Consider the following 25769-nt stretch of genomic DNA (forward strand, 5'->3'; position numbering starts at 1 on the left):
CAAAGTGGGAGAGAGGAGTGAGTCCAGGGCTCCACTAGGGCCAGAGACTGCTGGTGACAAAGGACACAGAAACCATCTCCTCCCTCTAGCACCCAGGCCCTGGCAAGCCACTGGGCACATCATGTGGTTAGACGGCAGGTTCTTGAATCATTTCACTTGTTGTTGAAATTGAATGAACCCTTTAGGTAGAGTTTGCTCGGATAAAACAATATGATTTTCAATAAAACACTAATTATCAAAAGACATTTAAGATGAACCAAAAAAGAAGAAAATGCTTTCATCCACTCCACAGTTTAGTGGCCACCTACCGTGTGGCAGGTAGTAGAAAAACTAGGACGAAATGTCTTGGTTCTTACTCTCAAAAAGTTCCCTTGAGCACTGGGCTGCAGCTGTGAAGAGGAATATATTAACTTCACTTAAAAGGACATGTGCACATACAGCAGGGAATGGAGCAGGAGCACAGGCCTGCTGACTCGTCTGATTTGGAGGAAGTCCCCTAAGTGCTTAGGGCAGCAGGAGCATAGGGGCGCCTCTCGGTACCTTGGTAATTTGTCCCAGCTTCCCTGACAAATCATTTTTTTTTTTTTTACTCTTCTTTTTAAAAGACAAACACTAATAATGGAAGCAGAAGTGATAAAAATTCCTCCAGCAACTCACTCATGCACACGCAAATGTTCATTAAGCCCCTAATGTGTGTAAACAATTGGACTAGGCAATGTAGGAGATTCCTGACCATTAAAATATCTGCACAGCACTTTTCCATTCTACCATTTAAAGGTTAAATGAATTTGTCCATCTACTCTGGATCTTTCTTTGGATATTTTAAAAACATCAGATGTTCTTTTTTCAGACTCTTCTAGGGAACTGGCTCCCATCCATCCAATCCAAGTACTCACACCACTTTAGTTAAAGCATTCTCCACCCAAGGCAACAGAGCCTTGGAGAATCGGACTCCCTGGCACCTTCCTTCAAGGACATCCTCATAAACAGTCCATCTGTGTAATAAAGGTGACATCAAATACGAAAGGGGGTAAATGCTGTGCGTAGCCCCCAAAAATAGGACTATAAAAGGAGGAAGAGCACCTATTCAAAAAGACAAAGTGCAGAGCTAGGCACAGCTCAGTCTCCTGATGAGCAGCATCCTGGGCACAGCACAGCTATATTGGGAGGAGGACTGTACTGTGTGAGAGGATCACCCAAATGCCAGAACATGACATTAATTCGAAGTATGACTGTCCAGACCTGCTTAGTACCTATTGCTGTTTCTAGTGTCACTAGCCCTGGCTTTCCCTTGGGGTATCCCCTCATCCCCTTCCTTCTAGGTTACAGAGTTTAGATGAAGTTGACCTCACCCCTTAAAACTTAGGAGGAAAAGAAGCCCCTTTTCTGTCTGGTCAGCTCAGACGTCAGAGCAGCAGACCAGAGCTGCTGGGGCACCTTGCTACCATGTGGGAAGAACTGGCCTGATTGAAGCAAGTGGAGGCTGGGGTAGGGAGGGGACAGGGGAATGGTGGTAACTTCAGGCCACAAATCCAGCTGCGTGTGGATTTCAGTTCCATGAGCCAACAGATGCCATTTCATTTGGTTGTATGCTTAAGCCACGGTAGGTTCAGTGTCACTCACTTGAGACAGAAGCAAGTCTTGACTAACACAGTACTTAATAATATCAATTATACTTATTAAAAAAATCACTTGTCATCAGTGTGACACAGTACAAAGAACTAAATGGAAGTTAGGAGTAGGTTCTAATGTGGAGCCTACTTTCCCGCCAATTCTGCTAGTGACTTTGATCAAATCACTCCCTTTCACAAGCAGCCTCTTCTGTAAACCAAGGATTCTCTGAAAGAGGAAGATGAATGTTGGAGGAACTAAAGACAGAACAAAGGCACCAGAATAGCATGCTTGGAAGAGGCTCGAGAGCCTATATCCTGTGTATACATAGCTGCTCTCAAGCTTAAGGTGTGGAGTGCCATTGGAGGAATATTCCAGAAGGCCAGTTCCTGGCTGCAGTAAAAACAATGTAAACAGGAATACAGGCAACAAGAGAGATTTGTGACAGGGCTCAATTCCCAGTAGCACATGCAGTAACAAGAGCAAATACTAAATAAAAAAAGAAATTTAATTTGAAAATGTGATTTTTTTCCCCTTTTGTCCTTGAATCAGTTAAAGTTCAAAAGGAGCAAGAACTATAGTTAGAAATATTCCTTTTATGTCATCTGACCTAAGAAATCTAAATTTCTTTTAAATTATACTTTATAAAAGTCCAACATAATGAAATACACTTAGGTACATTCAAAACTAAGCAGGAACCATAAAATTAATGCAAATTAATTAGAGGTTTTCTAGTTCCTTATGGCAGGGCCTAGGTGGTCCTATATTCTCACTCCTGCCATGAAAGGACCAGCAGATGAGTAAGTGGGGAGGACCCTGAATCATGGACCCCTTTTTAGGCACTCCTTTCAGAAGCATGCGCACCACAGTTCACATATGCAGAGAAGATCAGTGTGGTCCCTGGGGAAGGATGTGCTAATTCACAACATTTTCATATTTTGGAAGTTAAACCACCCATAAGAAAAACAGGCAAAAAAAAAAAAAAAAGAAAAAAAAAATACACACACACATAGAGAGAGAGAAAATTAACAGAAGAATGAATGCAAACAGTCAATAAACCTGCAAAAAGTTTTCCTGTTTGAAAATTAAAACAAGGAGATAACATTTTCTCATCTGCCAGACACTGAAAAATAGATTAAAATGTTGGTGAAGAATAGGTAAATGCATACTTACAATCTTTACAGCATTTTTAGAGAGCAATTTGGCAACATCTATTAAAATCTTAAATCAATTACAGCCCTTGTGTTTTGCTATCATTTACAATAGGAAGTTGCTAACTAACTCTCAAATAGTATAAAATATATCCTCAAATAGAAAAAAATGCATATGCATATGTGTATGTGTATATGACTATATACATACATGGGGGAGAAAGAGAGGAGAGGGTAAGTAAATGAGGCAAAAGGTAAACAATTGGTGAATTTGGGTAAGGGATCTTTATGGGTATTTCTTGTACTGGTCTTAGAACTTCTAAGTTTGAAATCATATTTATAAAAAGTTTAAAACATAAAAAGATATAATTTGAGTCTTAAAATAGAAAGTTCTCCAAGATAGGATGTTAAATAAAAACAGCGAATGTTAAGAACAAATTATGGGGCCAGGCGTGGTGGCTCATGTCTGTAATCCCAGCACTTTGGGAGGCCAAGGCAGGTGGATCATGAGGTCAGGGGTTCAAGACCAGACTGGCCAACATGGTGAAACCCTGTCTCTACTAAAAATTACAAAAATTAGCTGGGCATGGTGGCTCGTGCCTATTATCCCAGCTACCTGGGAGGCTGAGGTAGGAGAATTGCTTGAACCGGGACCAGGGAGGTGTAGGTTGCAGTGAGCCAAGATCGAGCCATTGCACTCCAGCCTGGGCTACAGAGTGAGACTCCATCTCAAAAAAAAAAAAAGAACAAATTATGTAGTATGATCTCATATAAAAAGAGTATAAATTCATAGAAAAAGACATAGAAATGAGACATATCAAACTACTGATATTCCCTCTGGGGAATTTGGTATTCAGGGAGGGGAGGTAATAGTGACCTCTTATATTTGGCTCAAAGTACTTGTAAATTACTTGTTCAAAAATGTATGAAATTTATATATTTTGTAGACATTTCTGCAGCTGCGACATCAGTAAAACTTCACGTGAAGGGAAAAAACCCTCAAAGTCTGTAGCAGGGATTCTTAGAGTAGGAAGGGAAACACTCTTTGAGAAGCCCTGGCTCCATATCCAGAGAGAGGTGGTCACTGGACCCGACACAGCCCACACTTGACTCCTCGCCTTGGAATATGGCTGCTTAAGAGTTGGCAGGGTTCATTCCCTAAATTTCTGACAGGAATCAGAATATGCAATTCCAAAATATAATACTTTTGAATAAGGATTATTTTGGGCTAAAGGCAACTGAGAAGCAACAGTTGCAGGAAGAACTCTCTGCCCGCTCCATTTCTGCCTTAAAAGGGCTTAAATTCCTATCTGTAAAGGTATTCCTACGTTCCTGTAGCAGGAAAAGGAGAACGACTAATCCTCAGAGAGAATAAACTGAGACAAGTGTACCTCAACAGACCTTACTAAAACAGCCTTTCTCTTCCATTAGTTTCCCGTGTATCTATCTCCCCACATTTTACCACCCCTAAGAAGCCTAGAAACTGGGGTAGGAATTTCTCCACGATTTATCATCCTTTGTTAAAATGGTATATAAGCTCTCAAGCCTAACCACTTCTTTGGGGTTTCCTCTTTTGTGTGGAGATTCTTTGGGCTCATAAAACTTAAAACACCAATTATATGTGTATGTTGTTTTCTCCTGTTAACATGTCTTTCTTTTGTCACTGTAATTCACAGGCCCCAGCCAAAAACCTAAGAGGACAGAGGTAACAGACTGGCTCTGGCTGGACAAGAGTATCTTCTCTAGGGGCTCTGTACCTGAAACTCTGCACTAGACTTCTTAAGCACGTGGAGGTTTGAAGATCACTGTGCTCACTTGGAGGAACACAGGAACCCACCTGTCCCTGGCCGTCACATCATTCTACCTGAGGATACCTAACAAACGTTTAGAAAGTGGGGAGGCTGTACATCTGCTTGTCTCAAAGGACTACTTCCCTCTCGTTTGATTTTTAGCTTCTGAACCCTTTCCTTGTGTAAGTGGGTTTGCTCTTGAAAGGAATAAGAAAACACATGCGGAAGCCTCTAGCATGGACCCATTGTATAAAACATGTCAATCATTTGTGGGGTTTCAAACTGAAATCTTTCTTGATCAAACCCTTAAACACACTTCTTTTTTTTTTTTTCCCCAAGAAGGAATCTTGCTCTGTCACCCAGGCTGGAGTGCAGAGGCACAATCTTGGCCCACTGCAACCTCTGCCTCCTGGGTTCAAGTGATTCTTCTACCTAGCCTCCCGGATAGTTGGGACCACAGGAGTGTGCCACCATGCATGGCTAATTTTTGTATTCAAACACACTACTAATTGCTTGTTTGCCGTAACTTGACTTCAAATGTCTCTTCAAGTGGAGGTTTCCTGCTGTAGCCCCAGTGAACAGTTGCTACCTCTAGGGACTGGTCTGCTTTTTTTTTTTTTTTTTTTTTTTGAAACAGGGTCTTGCTCTGTGGACCAGGCTGGAGTAGAGTGGTGCAATCATAGCTCACTGTAGCCTTGACCTCCTGGGCTCAAGCAATCCTCCCACCTCAGCCTCTTGAGTAGCTGGGACTACAGGCATGTAGTCACCATGCCTGGATTTTTTTTTTTTTTTAAACACATCTTCAAAACCTAGGAAAATATTTTTTATTTTTATAAAGATAAGGTCTTACTATGTTACCTTGGCTGGTCTTGAACTCCTGGCCTCAATCTATCCTGCTTCAGCTTCCCAAAGAGGTGCGATGTAAGCAACCACACCTGGCCTGGCCTTCCGACTTTATAACTTTCCCTGGGATTAAGTTCTAATTTCAGAGACTAAATCATAAAGGGCCTTTATAGCTCTGGGGCCTCTTTCTAGAGGGCAGCTGTTGAGTTGCCTCTTAGGCTTTCCTGATAATCACAGTGAAAGGGGAAAGAAATCATGTATTCATATTCTTACTGAGAGGAAATCACACTCCAGCTCCTCAGAAGCAGCCAGGTTTTCCTGAACAATTCCTGGGAGCTTCCTTTGGTTGAAATGTTCATGAAATGTAACCCATGCTAAGGTATTAATATTTCCTCAGTCATTGCCTACTAGGTGCTGCTGGCTTCCATTTGAAATCCAAAAGCCAACCTTGTGTCATAACACTGATAAGGTTTACACCTATTTAAGTTTGCTAATAGCATTTTCTGAAATTTCATACTTATGGGATGATGATAAATTATATATTTGAATTCATGAAAGAGCAAAGTCATGATAATCCAGTTTTTAAAAGCAACTTCTTTTGTAGGATTAATTCACTGGGCAATTAAAAGAGCAAGAAATCATCATTAACACTGATAAAGAGGAAAGAGAAGAAGACAGCTGCATCACATAAATTTTAGATTTTCTCACAATTTTTTTCTTTTTTTTGAGATGGAGTCTCACTCTGTTGCCCCGGCTGGAGTGTAGTGGCGCAATCTCGGCCCACTGCAATGTCCACCTTCTGGGTTCAAGCGATTCTTCTGCCTCAGCATACTGAGTAGCTGGGATTTCAGGCACACGCCACCATACCTGGCTAATTTTTGTGTTTTTAGTATAGATGGGGTTTCACTATATTGGTCAAGCTGCTCTCAAACTCCTGATCTTGTGATCCACCCGCCATGGCCTCCCGAAGTGCTGGGATTACAGGCATGAGCCACCACGCCTGGCTGTATTTCTCATATTTCTGAGTGAAATAATATATTCATCATTTAAACCTTTGTGTCATACTTGAAATAATTAAAATGCAAACACACATATGGTTATTCTATAAAAGTAAACGGGTATCTGTGAAACACGCCAGAAACACTCATTCTTTGGGTTAACAAATATTCAAATATTTGTTGCTTTTGGTGGCAAAAATATCCCTTCAGTACACATGATTAATGTTTTGAATAGGAGATGGTTTATTTTCCAATGATTCCACCAGTATCTACTTCAATTAGTTTTAGAAAAACAAATCAGTTTTCTTATGTAGCTTTAAAATTAATCTGGAAAGTAAAAACAACGGCTTAAAAAGTGTCAGTGGTCTAACAGCCACAGGAGCTTCAGCGTGGCTTCTCCTCATTCACGAAGGATGTGCCCAGAGGGCAAAAGAGGGCTTTCTGGAATGTCTGTGTTTCTAGCCATGTACCTTATTTCAGTAGAATTTCTCCCCTCCTGCTTTCCTTCTCTCCTCTCTGAGCCAGAGACCTGGGCCACAAATGACTCCCTACAACCCTTGTCTTCACTGTGCACCCATTCTACTGGAATCATTCCTTCCTCATTTCCTGAGCACCCAATCTACTGGAATCATTCCTTCCTCCTTTCCGGAGCACCCATTCGACTGGAATCATTCCTTCCTCCTTTCCGGAGCACCCATTCTACTGGAATCATTCCTTCCTCCTTTCCGGAGCACCCATTCTACTGGAATCATTCCTTCCTCCTTTCCTGAGCACCCATTCTACTGGAATCATTCCTTCCTCCTTTCCGGAGCACCCATTCTACTGGAATCATTCCTTCCTCATTTCCTGAGCACCCATTCTACTGGAATCATTCCTTCCTCATTTCCTGAGCACCCATTCTACTGGAATCATTCCTTCCTCCTTTCCTGAGCACCCATTCTACTGGAATCATTCCTTCCTCATTTCCTGAGCACCCATTCTACTGGAATCATTCCTTCCTCCTTTCCTGAGCACCCATTCTACTGGAATCATTCCTTCCTCCTTTCCTGAGCACCCATTCTACTGGAATCATTCCTTCCTCCTTTCCTGAGTACCCATTCTACTGGAATCATTCCTTCCTCATTTCCTGAGCACCCATTCTACTGGAATCATTCCTTCCTCCTTTCCTGAGCACCCATTCTACTGGAATCATTCCTTCCTCCTTTCCGGAGCACCCATTCTACTGGAATCATTCCTTCCTCCTTTCCTGATCACCCATTCTACTGGAATCATTCCTTCCTCCTTTCCTGAGCACCCATTCTACTGGAATCATTCCTTCCTCCTTTCCTGATCACCCATTCTACTGGAATCATTCCTTCCTCCTTTCCTGAGCACCCATTCTACTGGAATCATTCCTTCCTCCTTTCCTGATCACCCATTCTACTGGAATCATTCCTTCCTCCTTTCCTGATCACCCATTCTACTGGAATCATTCCTTCCTCCTTTCCTGAGCACCCATTCTACTGGAATCATTCCTTCCTCCTTTCCTGATCACCCATTCTACTGGAATCATTCCTTCCTCCTTTCCTGAGTACCCATTCTACTGGAATCATTCCTTCCTCCTTTCCTGAGTACCCATTCTACTGGAATCATTCCTTCCTCCTTTCCTGAGCACCCATTCTACTGGAATCATTCCTTCCTCCTTTCCTGAGCACCCATTCTACTGGAATCATTCCTTCCTCATTTCCTGAGCACCCATTCTACTGGAATCATTCCTTCCTCATTTCCTGAGCACCCATTCTACTGGAATCATTCCTTCCTCCTTTCCTGAGCACCCATTCTACTAGAATCATTCCTTCCTCATTTCCTGAGCACCCATTCTACTGGAATCATTCCTTCCTCATTTCCTGAGCACCCATTCTACTGGAATCATTCCTTCCTCCTTTCCTGAGCACCCATTCTACTGGAATCATTCCTTCCTCATTTCCTGAGCACCCATTCTACTGGAATCATTCCTTCCTCATTTCCTGAGCACCCATTCTACTGGAATCATTCCTTCCTCCTTTCCTGAGTACCCATTCTGCTGGAATCATTCCTTCCTCAAGTACTTGCAGAGCACTGACTACATGGCAGGTGCCATTCTGGGCATAATTCGACTTAGTCTGGAAAAGCAAAATGCTTTCTTGGAGCTTACATTCTAGCAAAGAGTGTAACAAAGCTCTTCTCTGCACAGGGACCAAGGAAGCCACAGCACTGAACCTCCCGAATCTGCAGAAGGCCTGCTGTCTGGGCTCCACCAGCTTTGCAGTTGCTTTTCTTCCAGAAAGGCTCCACCTCGTTAATCTACAAGCCTGATTTAGATCAAGGCCATAGGGGATGTCATTCACCACTGTCCTAAAAATGTTCCCTAAAGGGTTCTATTTTCCTTTAACAAGAGATTATATTCTCAGCAGTATATAGGGCTCAGGGTAGATCTGACCAGTGCCCAGGCAAAACTGAGAGAGGGATAGAGAGATCATAGCTTTGGAGAAAAATGATGGTGAGGGCCTTGAAAAAACAGTCATTCCCATCCCAATCTCCCAACTCCACGTAACAAGGTAACATAATTGAAGATTCTATGCTTATACTTGTCCGTTTTGGTTTAGCCAATGCTACCATGTGGATGTTTTTTAAAGAGGAAGTCACTAAATCCTCATTTAAATAGAAGCCATTACTTTCCTTATATAAGAAATGTAAAGGAATGAAGGTTTTTGCTGCAAATTGTTTCACATGTGGTGAAAACGGAATGTGGAACTGGCGAGGGCTGCATTTCATTTTGAAAGAACTAACTCACGAGAGGGAATCAGAGCAAAACTCCACTGGACGCGGGGACCAACCAAAACCGGACGTGCAGGTTAAGGATGAGGGCTCTTTATCTTGTTGGCACAAAGTCTTGGAAATCAAGGGTTCCCTCAACAAAAAAATGCACATATATATACAACTTTTGTGGACAAAAAAGGGGGCCCACAGATCTATAGCCTTCTAAGAGCAGAGACCAGCTGTCCTCTCTGTAAAGAGCCAGGCAGGCCAGGCGTGGTGGCTCATGCCTGTAATCCAGCACTTTGGGAAGCTGAGGTGCGTGGATCACTTGAGGCCAGGAGTTCGAGACCAGCCTGGCCAACACGGTGAAATCCTGTCTCTACCAAAAATACAAAAATTAGCTGGGTGGTGGTGGCAGTAAATGAATAGCTCCATTCATTCATAGTAATGGATGGTTAGCTGTGTTCCAATAAACCTTTATGTATGAACACAGAAATTTTGATTTCTTATATTTTCACGTTAGTAAATAATCCTCTTGATTTTCTTTCCCCCAAACATTAGGAAACGTGAAATCCATTCTGAGCTTGCAGGCCATACAAAACCAGGAGCAGGGCAGGGTCAAGCCCAGAGGCTATAGATCGTCAGTCCTTCTTGGTAGCACCAGAGTCCAGCATGTGCCTGGCCCCCAAATTCATCGATGGGAGATGGAGGTGTTTATCTGTCCAGGAGGCAAGAAGCAATGCTGGGAAGAACGCCAGAGGGGCACTGAGGCACGCGCTCTGGTTCTCCTCTGGCTCCAGTTCTCTCCATGAACATCATCTCTTTGGACTTGACTTCCCTAATTGCAAAATAGTGTATGTATTAAGTGAGACCCTTCTACCTCTGAACTTCTCTGACCTCTCACATGCAACTACGTAAGAGAATACTGTATCCATGAGGTCAACAACATAGCAAGCCAAACCTGAAAACAAGTTCACAAGCTCCAGATGAAGACAAAACTGAAGCCGGGAAAAGACAGTATTTAGGTCAAGCGTGCATCTGAGAAACATTGGCAAGGTGGCAATTTCCTGTCAAAAGGAAACCCTAGATTTCAGTTCATATTCCAATTCTTTGCTATACAAGGGCCTGGGACAAGGTGAAAACCTGTTGAATGCATCACAGCAGGATAGTTAGGATGTCTCAGTGAACACTTCCCTTTAGAGGAAAATGGCTCCCCAAACAATCCAACACCATAGTATTTTGTTTGCCATTATCCTACTGAGTTTGGGTTGGGGAAATTCACACAGGCAGAGAGAGAATTTTTTTTTTTTTTTTTTGAGATGGAGTTTCATTCTGTCACCCTGGCTGGAGTGCAATGGCACCATCTTGGCTCACTGCAACCTCTGCCTCCTGAGTTCAAGTGATTCTCGTGCCTCACCCTCCTAAGTAGCTGGCATTACAGGCATGTACCACCACGCCCAGCTAATTTTTGTATTTTTAGTAGAGACGGGGTTTTACCATGTTGGCCAGGCTGGTCTCGGGACTCCTGACCTCACGTGTTCCACCCACCTCAGCCTCCCAAAGCACTGAAATTATAGGGGTGAGCCACCGCACTGGCTAAAGAGACAATTTTAAGACTATAATGCAGAAGGAAGAGAGAGGAGAGGGCCACGTGGCAGGGGGCCCCTGAGCAGCTGGAGACAAAGGAAGTGTGCGGCCCTGGTGCTGACAGAAAGAGGGAGCCAGAGGGCAGGGGAGGGCTGGGTCACAGACATGCAGGGCACACCTGCTACTGAAGGCCAACTGGGGGTGGGGGTGCCAAGAGCACCACCCTTGTCTGAGAATGACTGAAAATGTATGGGAGCTGTAAGAAGGCAGGAAGCAGGAAGCTCTATTAGAAAGCTCCAGCAGGTGCGAAGTCATGAGGACTTCAAGTGAGGCAGGGCCAGGGCCTGGCTGGGAGAAATCTGTGTAAGAGAATTAACAACTGTGGCTGGCACAGCATGGCAAGTGCAAAGGAGCCACCTGTGTGAACTCCCAGTTGTGCTGTCCTGGGAGATGGACAGGTCATAGCACAACCAAGGCAGCTGCAGAACCCAGGAGCAGGGCTGGTGTGAGAGCAAAACCGAAGACACCACCTGTTCCAGGCAGACTCAGCTCTGATGGGAGAAACAATGGCAACCACACTGCCAATCATCCCATAAACGAGCCCAGCTCCTACAGGTCCCACTGGGTTAGCAATGCCTTCACTGAAAGGCATTCCTGCTAATTCAAATGGATGAGCAAAACAAGAACCAGCACTTCTGAATCAAGGCTGGCCGCACTTAGAAGAAAACGCTGCAAAGGAGAAGAGACTAGACTCACCACCTAAGAGGTGAAGAAAGGCAGACAGCTCCAGAAACGTGCTGTAAAGTTACCCACCTAACCTAGTTAGAGGGAGATATGTTTAAAGCAAGTCAGTGTGGTAGCAGTCTGTGGATGGCGCAACAGAATGAGACACCTAGTGCTGATTTAAGAGAAATGCCAAAGGCTTCAAGTGAAGAAAGGAGAAGCTGGCAACATCTCTGCAAGCCTCCAGCAGACGCTGTGGGAATCTCCATAGCTCAGGGCCTGATCTCTAGAGAAGGACCCACACCCTTTGGGATCGCCGCAGAGCTCCAGGCAGCTCCCCAGACACTCACCTTTCCCATTAACAGCTAAGCCTGTGGCCATGGCTGCAGTCACCGGGCCGGGCACCTGAGGCACTAGCGGGTGTATCCGGGGCCTGCTCCCCATCCTGGCCCGCTCAGCACCGGGGCCCAATAAAGCTCCGACTGGCTTTTCCGCTGCCACTTCAGGCGCCACCGTGTCCTCCTGACCCTGCTCGACGGGGTCCAGTTTCTCGGGGCTCTCACTCTGAAAGCCATCCACTGTGGTCCTGCTCTTAATGGGGCTCTTAGGCACGAGGATCTTGATACCTGACTTTGCTAGGTCCATGTTCTTCCGGCTGGAGAGAGATGGAGCTGTGTTCTTCCTGAACTTCTGGCTGGCAGCAAACAGCTGGCTGTTTTTGGATTCATGGTCTTTCCCAATCACAAGTGCCTTAGAAGAGGTCTTAGAAAAGTTGCTGTTGGTGGATCTGGAGATTTGTTTCCTAGCATTGTTGGGAGAGGTCCTGTTTGTTCTGGTCAACGTGCTCTCTTTCTGCTTCTCCGTGTGGCGTCTGTTGAAATCATGGATGTATTCCTCACAGTTGACGAGGTGCTGCTCCGGCTCCCAAGTGTCATCTTCGCTGTCATAGCCTTTCCACCGAACCAAATACTCTGTCTTCCCTTTTTTATTTTTCCTTTTGTCAACAATCCTTTCAACCTGTTTATAAAAGAAAAAAAATAGTTTAAAAAAATCAAAATTTTTTGAGAAAAGTACAAATGTAATTAAGAACATCAAAAATAGCAAAAACTATAATAGATTATAAAAATGATCTCTTCTCCAACCCCAATAAAATAGTAATAGGCCATTTGGGGTATGAGCAATTTCCCTGAAAGTAAGTCTAACAAGATGCTAAAATTTTATGCTGAGACGTGTGGCTATGCATTAGGTGACTTATGTTTTTGTGACTGAAAGGGGCTCTCTGTTATGTCTGTGTACAAGGCTGACCACTGAGTTGGTTTCCATACTCATGGCTAGAGCAGCCTGGGGCATCTGCAGCTGTGCCTGGTCATCCCCAGGGTACCAGCAGCAGGGACCCCAAGCAAGGCCTGGAGTGGTGACGGCAAAGAGCTACAAGAGTCTGAGAACCTTCTGTGGGTGAAACCGCCATCAAAGAAACATATGATCTGTATCAAAGCATCATTCAGAAGCACTCAATTAAAACCAAAAAGGTCAACAGAGAACATCATACTTGATTGTAATAAAACAGTCTAGAGCAATCAGGTTATTTTGAAATCTTAGTTTTAATTAATTTTACACTAACATCTTTCAGTGGAGATGCTGTCAATTGCTGAAATGGATGACCAATACATTCTGGATCAAAGTTATCAATTCACACCACCCTGCCTTGTAACCATGTTTTATCACTGTGACAAATTATTCTACCTTAACATCCTAAGTGTAAATGGAAGAGAGATCTTCCACAACTCACATGGACAAGAATTATCTGACACAGTGTCTCCATATGTTATTGGAGAAATACCTAGAATCTGTTGTTACATCAGAAGTTAATACAAAAGCATCAGCTCGCTTCCCGGCAGCAGCATGTGACTCTGTATCTTGTGGGCAGAGGCCTACAGCCACATAGCAGCTCTTTAATTAAGAACGCAAAGGTCTGAGCCCATCAATTATTAAGAACATCGGTACATTGATGTTAGAGGCAGAGGTAGGTCAGATACACAATGGCATGCCTGGTTCTCTAACATCCATCCCCCAATACTGGAGCCTAATGAGTAGAAGTGCAGGCAATTGTGGGCAACAGGAGAATACCCCATCCCCATCATTTACTCTCAAAGAAACAAAAAACTCTCCAGTGTATCTACCTCAGATACAGAAAATAGAAGCCCTTAACTACTGAACAGCCTAAAATTAAATATATATTATTGCTTCGGAGCAAAAAAGTATTAGGAACAGCAAGACCTTAGCTCATCATAGGGCCAATTTCATGTCTGACAGATCTCCACAGAGTCAGTAATTAATGTCAGGTCAGCAAGTGCAAGTCCACACAGTCCATATCATAGCAGGGAAGGCTTCTGAAAGTGATTTTTCCTCTGCTCCTTCACTTGTGAATAGTTGTGTATAAGGGTGTATTTCAATTTAAAAGACCTATTTCTGGAAAAGTCCATGTAAATGATGTTTTTGCAGAAACAGTTTAAGAGTTTTCAATAAAAAGAGGAGAAGAGATTATGTCTTACAGGAAAGCTATGTTTCATGTTCCCCCCTCCTCTGCCCAACCCACCTTAAATCCATTTCCACTCCAGAAGCGGGCAGTCTACTAGAGTATACTCCTGTTTGCTTTCCTCAGTTTCCTTAGAGCTGAGGCAGGAGCCTGGTGGAACACAGTGCATTTCTTTCCATTCCCTTCTTAACCATGTCCCACTGGATTCCCCAGGGCCAGCATCCCCTGGGGAATCTGCAGCTGCCAGGTCCCCAGGAGATTCTGCCCCTCCCTCCTAGGAAACTGAGCAAAGAGGAAGAGGAACAGTAGCCTCCACAGGTATGGGTAGGTGTGTGCTCCATTTTTAGGTATACTCAGTGGCCAGACTGAGTATACGTAAGGAAGTCACAGGGGACGCAACAGATCAGGAGTTGGCAAACTTTATATGAAGTGCCAAACAGTAAACGTTTTAGGTCTATGGGTCATCTCATCTCCCAACCACTGAACCCTGCTCCTGTAGCAAGGAAGTAGCCAGATATAATATGTCATAAATGAAATGGCATTAAACAAAGACAAAAACTCTATCTATGGACGCTAAAATTTGAATTCTGTAATTGTCACACATCATAAAATATTATTACTCTTTTGCTTTTTTTCAGCTATTAAAAAAAATGTGAAAACATTCTTCGAGTTTACCGGCAGGCAGCTATAGCTTGCGATCTCAGCATCAGACTGTGAAGGAGCAGTAAGACATCCAGGGGCAGGCAAACTGCTCCATTAATTCCTGTGATGGAAACATTTTGCAAGTCTGACAAGGAGACAACTCTCTACCCAACAACAGCAGAATATACATTCTTCTCAAGCACACACAGGACACTCGCCAGCACAGACCATATGCTAAGTCTTAAGATAAGCTCAGTACATCTAAAAGGATTGCAATCATGCAAAGTTCTATCTCCAAATGGGGATGATACTGAAAATAACAAAGTTGGGAAAATTCATAAATATGCAGAAATTAAACAACCCATGCTAAATAATCAACAAGCCAGCTCCCCCCAAAATATCTCATGAAAAGTTGGAATCCTTGAGATAACAAAAACAATACAACATACTAAAACTTGTGGAACTCAGCAAAAGCAGTAATGGGAGGGAAATTTTTACGACTAAACATCTACACTAAAAAGAAGAAAGACCTCAAAATCAATAACCTAACCCTTTACCTTCAGACACCGGCAAAAAAGCAAACTAAACCCAGGGCAAGCAGAAGAAAAGAAACAGAATTTAGAACTTAATAAACAGAAGAGTAATATTTAAATAGCAACAAAACCAAAAGTTTCTTTTAAAAAAAATTGATAAAACTGACAAACTTTCAGTTATTCTGATTAAGAAAAACAGAACACTCACATTTCTAACACCAGGAATTAAAGAGGGAACATTACTACAAACCATATGGAAATGAAAATAATTATAATACTAAGAATAACTCTATGCCAATAAATTTTAACAACTCAGATGAAATAAACACATTCGTAGAAAGATACAAACTAATCAAACTGAGTCAAGAAAATCTAAATAGATCTATAACAAATAAAAAGACTGATCATCAAAACCTCCCTTAAAGAAAAGCACGTAGGATTAGGTATCTTCACTGATGAATTCTACAAAATTTTAAATAATTAATACCAGTTCTTCAAAAACTCTTCTAATCATTAGAAAACAGTTTACCACACTCTATGAGGCCACTATTTACCCAATATCAAAACAAAAGGCATCACAAGAAAGCTACGGACCTTTATCTCTTTTGTGAATATAGACACAAAAATCCTCAACAAAACATTCGCAAATTGAATTCCTGCAATATATAAAAATGACCATGACTAAAGAGGATTTATTCCAAAAACCCAAGGTTGATTTAATAAAAAAACTCAGTTAATGTTCATATGCCACATTAACAGAATAAAGGGGAAAATCACATAGCATTTCAATAGATGCAAAAAAAAAAATGAGAAAAATCAACATCTCTTCATGATTAAAAAAACAAAGAAGTCAATAAACTAGGAATAGAGGGAACTTCCTCAACTAAATAAAGGGAATTTATGAACAACACACAAATAACATCACACTCAATATGGAAGACCAAAAGCTTCCCCTAAGATCAAAAACACAACACAAGGATGTTTGTTCTTGCCACTTCTACACAACACTGTATGGAGTTCTAGCTAGTTCTGTCTGAGTGTTAGACAATAAATATAAAGACACCTGAGTTGGAAAGGAAGAAGTACAATTATTGCTATTTGCATATGACATGCTCTTCTATATAGAAAAGCTTAAAGAGTCCATTAAAAACAATTAGAACAAAGAAGTTCAGCAAGACTGCAGGATACAAATCAACACACAAAAATCATTTTTTAAAACAGAACTGCACTGTTTTTCTATACAGTAGCAATGATCAAACCAAATATAAAATTAAGAAAAGTCTCAAAATATCATCAGAAAGAAAAAAAGGAATAAATTTAACAAAAGGGTGTAAGCCTTATAAACTAGAAACTGCAAAACATTACTGAAATAAATATCGAATTAAATGGAAGCCATTCCATGTTCATGGATCAGGGGACTAAATACTGTTAACACCATAAAACTCTCCAAATTGATCTTTAGATTCAGTGTAACTCTTTCTAACATTAAAGCTATTTTCTTTGCAGAAACTGGCATCCTAATCCCAAAATTCACATGGAACACCCTAAAAAGCTTCAAAAAGAAGAAAAAGCTGACAAACGGATTTCAACTTAATACAAAGCTACAGTAATTAATAACTATGAAACCAGCAGTGCAGAACTACAGACATATAGCCTAATGGAACAGAGGGCCCAGAAATAAACTCCCCTATATATGATCAAATTATTTTGGAAAACAGTGCCAAGGCCATTCCACGGGGAAAAGAATAATCTTTTCAACAAACAATGCTGGGATAACTGGATATCCATATGCCAGAGAAGCAAGTTGGACCTTTAGACCTCATACCATGCATTAAGTTGATCAAAGACCTACCAGAAAGAGTTAAAATTATAAAATTCTTAACAGAACACAGAGGCGTAATTTGTTGTGACTTTAAATTAGGCAATGATTTCTTGCATATGACACCAGAAGCAACGGCAACAAAAGAAAAAAAGTGGATTAAACTAGACATCAAAATTTAAAACTTTTGTGCTTCAAAGGATGCCACACTAAAAAAGTGAGAGAACAACCTACAGAACGGGAGGAACACTTTTTTTTTGATAAGGAACTTATATCAAATGTATAAAGTCTTACAGTTCAACAATAAAAGGACAACCCAATTTAACAATGGCAAAGGATCTGAATAGATATTTCTCTGAAGAAGATATGAAAATGACCAGTAAAGCATATGAAAAGACGCTCAACATCATTAGCCCTCAAGGCAAAGCATATCACAACCACAATGAGAATGCACTTCACAGCCAGGAGGATGGTTGTAATGAAAAGGCTAAGTACTGGTGAGAGTGGAAAGGAATGGGAACTGTTACAAACTGCTTGTGGTGATGTAAAATGGTGCAGCCACATTGGAAAACAGTCTGGGCGTTCCTCCAATAATTAAGAGTTACCATATGACCCAGCAACTCCACTCCTAGGTATCTACCCAAGAGAAAGAGAACTTGTCCCCACCAAAACCTGCACAAGAATGTTCATAGTAGCACTGCTAATACTGGTCAAAAAGTAGAAACAATCCAAATGTCTACTAATTGATCACTAAATAACAAAATGGGGCGTATCCATATTACAGATACTGAGTCACAAAAAGGAATGAAGTACTGATACATGCTACAACATGGATGGACTTTAAAAGCATTATGCTATGTAAAAAAAAAAAAAAAAACAAAAAACCAGTCACATATATGATGCCATTTATAAAAAATGACCAGAATAGGCCATTTTATAATGACAGAAAATAGATTAGTGGCTGCCTTTTTGAGGTGCTTGAGCCAAGGAGGTCTAGGCTACAGTGAGCTGTGATCACAGCACTGCACTCCAGCCTGGGTGACAGAGTGGGATCCTGTCTCAATGAAAAAAAAAAAAAAAAAATTATAATAGTTTCTAAAATTTTCCATTTAGTATTTTCGGACCATGGGTAACTGAAACTGTGGAAAGTGAAAGCTTACAGGGAAAACAGTAATTGAGGGGAAGGCAATAAGGCTGAATAGAAGATGACAGCTAATGGATACTAGATTTCTTTTTGAGGTGACAAAAATGTTCTAAACCTGACTGTGGTAATGGATACAAAACTGTATATGCTAACAGCCACTGAATTCTATAATTTAAATGGGTAAACTGGTAGGTGAGTTAATCTCAAAAAAGCAGTTTAAAGAAAAAGGGAGGTGAAATAAAGACACTTTCAGATGAACAAGAGCTGAAAGAACTTTTTGTGAGAGACTATGTCAGGAACCTTGAAGGATCTGAGATTTTACCTGCTTGCAAACTACCAAGCTATATCTTGTTTTTGACATTTTCATGGATGCTGGTAGCAGACAAGAGTCTTCATCAGAGAAATAGTATAACAGTGTCCCTTATCAGTGGGGGATATACTCCAAGACACCCCAGCCAATGCCTGAAACCTCAGACAGAACTCAGCCCTATATACACTCTGATCCATCTGAAAACTGAACCAGCTACTAAGTAAATAATGGGGTGGTAGCATCTATGGCATAAAGACACAGAACAAAGCGGGGACGATTCATGTCCTGGGCAAGACACATCAGAACATAAAATTTCATCACCCTACTCAGAATGGTATACAAGTTAAAATAATGAATTGACTGGGTGCAGCGGCTCACATCTGTAATCCCAGCACTTTGGGAAGCTGAGGTGGCAGGATTGCTAGATAAACTGAGGTGACAGGATTGCTAAAACCCAGGCGTCTGAGGCTAGTACGGGCAACAGAGCAAGACCCTGTCTCTACAAAATATAAAAAAAATTAGCTGTGGTGGCGTATACCTGCAGACCCAGTTACTTGGGAGGCTGAGGTAGGAGGATTGCTTGAGCGAAGGAGGTCTAGGCTACAGTGAGCTGTGATTACAGCACTGCACTCCAGCCTGGGTGACAGAGTGGGATCCTGTCTCAATGAAAAAAAAAAAAAATTATAATCGTTTCTAAAATTTTCCATCTAGTATTTTCGGACCATGGGTAACTGAAACTGTGGAAAGTGAAAGCTTACAGGGAAAACAGGGACTGCTGCTCTTCCTACCCACAGCAGTAGCAGCTGTCAGCCTATTAGCATTGCTTGTACCACTTACCTGAGCCCGCAAGTCCTTCAGGGCAATACAAAGACAGTGAGGTAACAACTGCTGAAACAGTAGGTTACATTACAGGAGAGGATCCCTGAGCTTGGGATCCCAAATTTTTTAAATGGGTATCCCTGCCCACCCCCATCTTTATCCTACAAAGCAGTAAACAAACTTAACCTATGATCTTGAAAGGAGACACTACCATGTCTCCAAGGCCTACTGCTTACACAAACACTATTGAAAAGAGTCCACAACAAATGTACTCACTCTCTCTTTTCCAGAGACATACAGAAATGCAGGAGATCCCTGGAGAACTCTCCCCCCAACAAGACCCCTCCTTGTATTTATACTGTCTTGGCTTCTAGCAGATTTCCTTCTGAGTATCCACTCTATCGGCCACTCCGTTCAATCTAATACAGGGTGGAACTAAATCTACTCAATTTGTCTCACATATTTAATAAAAGGTTCTATCACTAGGACTCCAAGCACAATGATAAGCCAAACTAAAATCCCAACCTTAACCATGCTTCCCAGTGTCCTGGACTCAGCCAGCTAAAGCAATCCCATAAAACATCAGGGTCCACCTCAGCAAGCCATGGGGCCTTCTCCTGAGGCTTCTGAATGGACATTTCCTTTTGGTTGGGGCCACTGACATAGATCATACTGGATGCATGAGCAATTGCAAGAACTCTGTCTTGGCCCAAAGTAGGAAATCTACAGCAATCCTATCATCCATTAATGAATGATTCCAGAGCCAAGATGCTTTTATGAATCACTTCAGAGAAAGGGACAAATTTCGTACCACTGTGTCTATGGCTCTCAATGTGGGGTAAGCTACCTGTAGGATGCACATACATGGTGAGTCAACGATCCCTCTGGGGAGCTGCCCCTGATACTCAAGGGTAGCCTGATTTGGGAACATGGGATCTAATGGAGTTTTCTTCTTTACGTATTCAAAGTTCTCTGATGTTCACTGCTAAGGTGCAAGTCACCATGCTTCTAGGAGGAAGACAAGGAAGATAATACCTGCCTTCCCACAGGGAGAATATAGTCTCAGTGCTGCACTGGTCCTGGGAAGTGCTGCTGACAATTGCCAGAGAGTCCTGCATCACAGGGGCACAGGCTGACAATGCCTTCAACATAACTTTCTAGCTAGGTACAGCTCTTAAAGGTCTACGGTTCAGTTCAATCACTGAGTCTTGCCCTTGTGTTTGGAGAAACTGCCTCATAGCAAGTCAGTCCAACCTATTCTGTTTGCCTGCTCCACCACTTAGGTGGCACTCATCTGTGCCATGGCTATGAGTATGGGTGGGCAGACAGCCAGAGGTGCTAGCAGGTGTTCCATATGGTAGGTGCAGGCGCTGGCACCAAACTCTGCTGCTTCTCATAGAATTCTCCACATGGGTCAAAGGAATGCACTAAATTGTCATGACTGGTCTGGCTAGGAAGAATGCCAGATCCAAAAGCTTTTCTTTGATCCTTTGCAAAAATCTAGGAGAACCACACCAGGGCTTTTTCCATCCCTGAGGAAGGCTCTAGGGATGGTTCTGAATGACAAGGACCATTAATGTTCCCTGTCCCAGGACCTTCCAAAGTGTAATGCACTCCCCATGTCCCTAGGTACTAGCCCTGCTGCTCTCCTTCCACCAGGATAAAACTGGTATTTCCTATTTCAGGAGCTATTTTCACCTGTTTCCCGGTGATACCCTACTCATACCCAGCGCTTCTGTAAGCAAGGGCCAGATGCAAGAGGGATAAGGGCAGTTTTAGGTAGCTTACGCAGATTGATTATGTCCTCCATGTTGGACAATGTGGGCCCCACCATCATGACATCTCATGAGTTATCATGGAGCTTTAATGGAAGGGCCAGGGGAGAATTTCCCAGAGCAGTAGAGTGGATGGCAAGAACTTATGTCAACTTGTTTGGGTTAAATTTCTCATTCTCCAGTGGGTCATGAGCAGCAGCACTGGAAACCTCATCTGGGGCAGTAAGAGCTGGAATACTAGTTAATATCCTTTAGACATTAACATTTTCCCATAGTGTGTTTGTCTATGTCAGAGTAATCTCCTTGAGAGGGTGACACATCCCTAGAGCAGCCAGGATCCACTGTAAAAACCATTGAGTCTTTTACTGTCATCTCCCAGCACATATGAGGTTGGCAGGACCAGTGCTGGAAGAGTCAGCCATGGGGGAACCTAGCTGTTAGCCTTCTGCCTTAACTAGTCCCACCCCTCCTTCTCCCAAAAGAACCAGCCAACACTCAGTTCAAACAATTTGCCTGCTTTCCACCCCTGGTGATTATCAATTTCTCTCCTTTAACTGTTTGAAAAGGGTCAGAACCATGTGCCCACCAAAGGGTGAAGATTTTCTCCCACCCAGAGAAGAGTTAGTAACAACCAGGGCATTGTTTGGGCAGCTGTGTTTAAAAACATCTCCCCAATTTCTCCTCATTAGCAGGCAGCAAAGTGGAGGACCACTTATCACTAGGATGACAATTTGGTCAACATGTCAGCTACAAATCCCATGGATTTTCCTAAATCCTCATCAATTGACCCATGAAACTCTCAACCCTCCTCTTTGAGAAGAACCACAAGGAGGACACAAGCTAACATGTGAGCTTCTCACAGTCTCAAGAACGCTGGCAGAGGACAAGAGACTCTTGAGCCATGGATCAAAGTGAACCGGGAGCAAGCACAGTAGCCAGAGTACCAGCATGTTCCTGCTCCGGTGTGCTGTGCCTCAGTTCCCAGAGGACGACACCTGTGCGTGCAATGGGATGTTACAGGAGAGGAACCCGGAGGTTAAAAAGGCAAACTTTTATGATGGATAGAGAACATGCCTGCTCCAGCCTCTGGCCGGAGAAACGATTTATGTCTTCTCCATGAATGTTCTTGAAAAGGTACAGGGCACTGCTAGCAAAAGATGCAGAAATGCAGGCGGCCTATGGAGAATTGTCTCCCAACAATTTCTATCACGTGAAAATTATTTGGACTGAAGCAAAATGGTGCCAGATGGAACTTCAGATATATAGGAAGAATGAAAGCCAGAAATTGTGAATAAATATAAATACTCATTTTTTTGTTTTTCTCAATTTTGTAAGACAGTGTAATGTTTAATGCAAAATCCCTATCACACTATTGTGAGGTTTATCATATGTAGAAAGAAAACATATAAGAATAGCACAAATAAGAAAACTCAATTGAATTACACTGTTACAAGATTCGTGTGTTTTACATAAGGTGGTACAACGAATTTTTATCATGCATTTCAGAAGCATCTGAAATCTTTAAGCCATGAAATGCCAGGTCTCTCCCACAGAATTTCTGAGGCCTGGGATGCAGCCTGGTAATTCACATTTCAAACAAGTTCCCATCGATGCTGAGGCTAAGTAATTACTCAGAATCACTACTCTACAACAATCACTCAAAAAAGCAAAAACAGAAACCATAATAATATAAACAAACATAACTAAAAGCCACTAGAGAATTATAATGAAATGTCAAATTTTAATAATGTTATTACTCAAAGAAAACAGAAAGAAGAAACAGAGGAACAAAAACCAAAAATGAGAACTAGGAAAAAAAAACAAAACACTAGACCTAAATCAAACCCTACCAACAATTATACTAAATGTAAATGAACTCAGTGTTCTACTTAAAAGGCAGAAATCATCAAAATGGATTAAGAAAAAAACAGAAACCAAGTACCCGCTATCTACAAATGATGCCACATAAAGACATAAATAAGTCAGAAATAAAAGAACGGTAAAAGAAAAAGCTATGTAAATAATAATTTAAAAGATGGTGTTTCATGAGAATAAGAAGACAAACCACAAACTGGGAGAAAATATTTGCAGAGGACTTATCTGACAAATGGCTGTTACCTAAAACACACAAAGATCTCTTGAAACTCAACAATAAGTCAAACTGATTTAAAAATGGGCAAAAACATCTCACCAAAGATGATGTACAGATGGCAAACAAACATATGAAAAGATGCACCACAGAATACATCATTAGGAAAATGTAAATTAAAACAACACAGACATACCACTACAAATCTATTAGAATGGTCAAAATCCAGAACATGACAACAGCAAATGCTGACAAGGCTATGGCGCAATAGAAACACTCGCTCCCTGTTAGATGAAAAGCAAAATGACACAGCCAGTTTGGACAACAGTTTGGCAGTTTCTTACAAAACGAAACATACATTCCGCCAAGATGACTGAATAAGAACAGCTCCGGAGTGCAGTTCCCAGTGAGAGTGATACAGAAGGAGAGTGATCTTCACATTTCCAACCAAGGTACCAGGTTCATCTCAATGGGACTTGTTGGACAGTGGGTGTAGCCCAAGGAGGGCAAACTGAGGCAAGGTGGGGCGCTGCCTCACCCAGGAAGTACAATGGGCTGGAGGACCCTCCTTCCTACCCAACAATATCCTTCAGGGACTTTTCCAGCCATTCCGGTTCAGATACTCAACTTTTCCAGCCATTTCCAAATGACTTTTCCAGCCATTCTTCAGGAACTTTTCCAGCGATTCCGGTTCAGATACTGCATTTCTCCCATGATCTTTACAGCCCACAGACCAGGAGATTTCCACTGGGCCAAAAAGTGCCACAGATTTCCAGCACAAATCTGGGTGGCCGTTTTAACTAGCACCTGTAATACCTGCAAGATGGAGCCAATCATTCCCCCGAAGAAAAGGAGGCTAAAGGCAGGGAGCCAAGTGATCTGGCTCAGCAGGTCCCACTCCCACAAAGACCAGCAAACTGAAACCCACTGGCTTGAGTGTTTCACAACCAGCATAGTAGTTTGAGCTTGACCCGGAACGGTAGAGCTCAGTGCGGGGAAGGATGTCCGCCTTTACTGAGGCAGTTCTAACCTTACCTGCATAAACACAATCGCAAGGAAGTTTATACAGCAGCTGTGCAGAGTCCACAGCAGCTCAGCAATGCCTCTGCAGGCAGACTGTAACTAGACTCCCTCCTTACTGGGCAGGGCATCTCTGAAAAAAGGCAGCAGCACGTCAGGGACTTATAAATAAAGCCCCACCTTCCCAGGAAGAACACCTGGGAAAATGGACAGTTATGAGTCCTGCTGCAGCAGACTTAAACATCCCTCTCCAGCAGCTGTGTAGGGAGCAACGGAGCTCCCAGCATAGCACTTAAGCTCTGATAAGAGACAGATTGCCTCCTCAAGTGGCTCCCTGACCCCCATATATCCAAAAAGACATTTCATACAGGAGAGCTCTGGTTGACATCTGGCAGGTACCCTTCTGGGATGAAGCTACCAGAGGAAGATAAAGACAGCAACCCTTGCTGTTCTGCAGCCCCCACAGATGATTCCCAGGCAAGACAGCTCTGGAGTGGAACTCCAGCAGTCCTTCAGCAGAGGGGCTGGTTAGAAGCAAAACCAGAAACAGAAAGAAATAGCTTCAACACCAAGAGAAAGGACATCCACTCTGAGACCCCATACGAAAGTCACCAACTTCAAAGACCAAAGGCAGATAAATCCAAGAAGACGGGAAGAAACCAGCATAAAAAGGATGAAGTCACCAAAAACCAGAACGCCTCTCCTCCTCCAAGGGATCACAACTCCTCACCAGCAAGGGAACAAAACTGGATGGAGAATGTCAATTGATGAACTGACAGAAGCAGGCTTCAGAAGGTGGGTAGTAACAAACTTCTTGGAGCTAAAGGAACATGTTCTAATGCAATGCAAAGAAACTAAGAACCCTGAAAAAAGATCAGATGAAATGCTAACAAGAATAGCCAGTATGGAAAAGAACATAAACGACATGATGGAGCTGAAAAACACAGCATGAGAACTTTGTGAAGCATATACAAGTTTCAATAGCTGATTCAATCAAGCAGAAGAAAGGATATCAGAAACTGAAGATCAGCTCAATGAAATAAAGCAAGAAGGCAAGATTAGAGAAAAAAAGAGTAAAACGAAACGAACAAAGCCTCCAAGAAATATGGGATTATGTGAAAAGACTAAATCTATGTTTGATTGGTGTACTTGAAAGTTACAGGGAGAGTGAAATCAAGTTGGAAAACTCTATTCAGGATATTATCCAGAACTTCCCTAACCTATCAAGGCAGGCCAACATTCAAATACAGGAAATACAGAGAACACCACAAAAGTATTCCTTGAGAAGAGCAACCCCAAGGCACGTAATCATCAGATTCACCAGGGTTGAAATGAAGAAAAAAATGCTAAGGGCAGCCAGAGAGAAAAGTCGGGTTACCCACAAAGGGAAGCCAATCAGACTCACAGATCTCCTGGCAGAAACCCTACAAGCCAGAAGAGAGGGGGGCCAATATTCAACATCCTAAAAGAAAAGAATTTTCAACCTAGAATTTCATATCCAGCCAAACTAAGCTTCATAAGTGGAGAAGAAATAAAATCCTTTATGGACAAACAACTGCTGGGAGATTTCACCACCAGGCCTGCCCTATAAGACCTCCTGA

The 25769-nt window shown here is 42.3% G+C and overlaps 1 protein-coding gene across 5 annotated transcripts in view; it reads right to left on the bottom strand.

Moving 5' to 3' along the window:
* CDYL (chromodomain Y like) overlaps positions 1-25769 on the bottom strand; it is a 260756-nt gene that overhangs the window by 50913 nt on the left and 184074 nt on the right. For all 5 annotated transcript variants that reach the window (XM_035295025.3, XM_035295024.3, XM_078370570.1 and 2 more), the window contains one exon: positions 11832-12498. In XM_035295025.3, the coding sequence (XP_035150916.3) occupies positions 11832-12498 (667 nt within the window). The remainder of the gene's footprint in view (positions 1-11831; positions 12499-25769) is intronic.

The sequence above is a fragment of the Callithrix jacchus genome, chromosome 4 (genome assembly GCF_049354715.1).
Source record: "Callithrix jacchus isolate 240 chromosome 4, calJac240_pri, whole genome shotgun sequence".
Taxonomy (NCBI): Eukaryota; Metazoa; Chordata; class Mammalia; order Primates; family Cebidae; genus Callithrix; species Callithrix jacchus.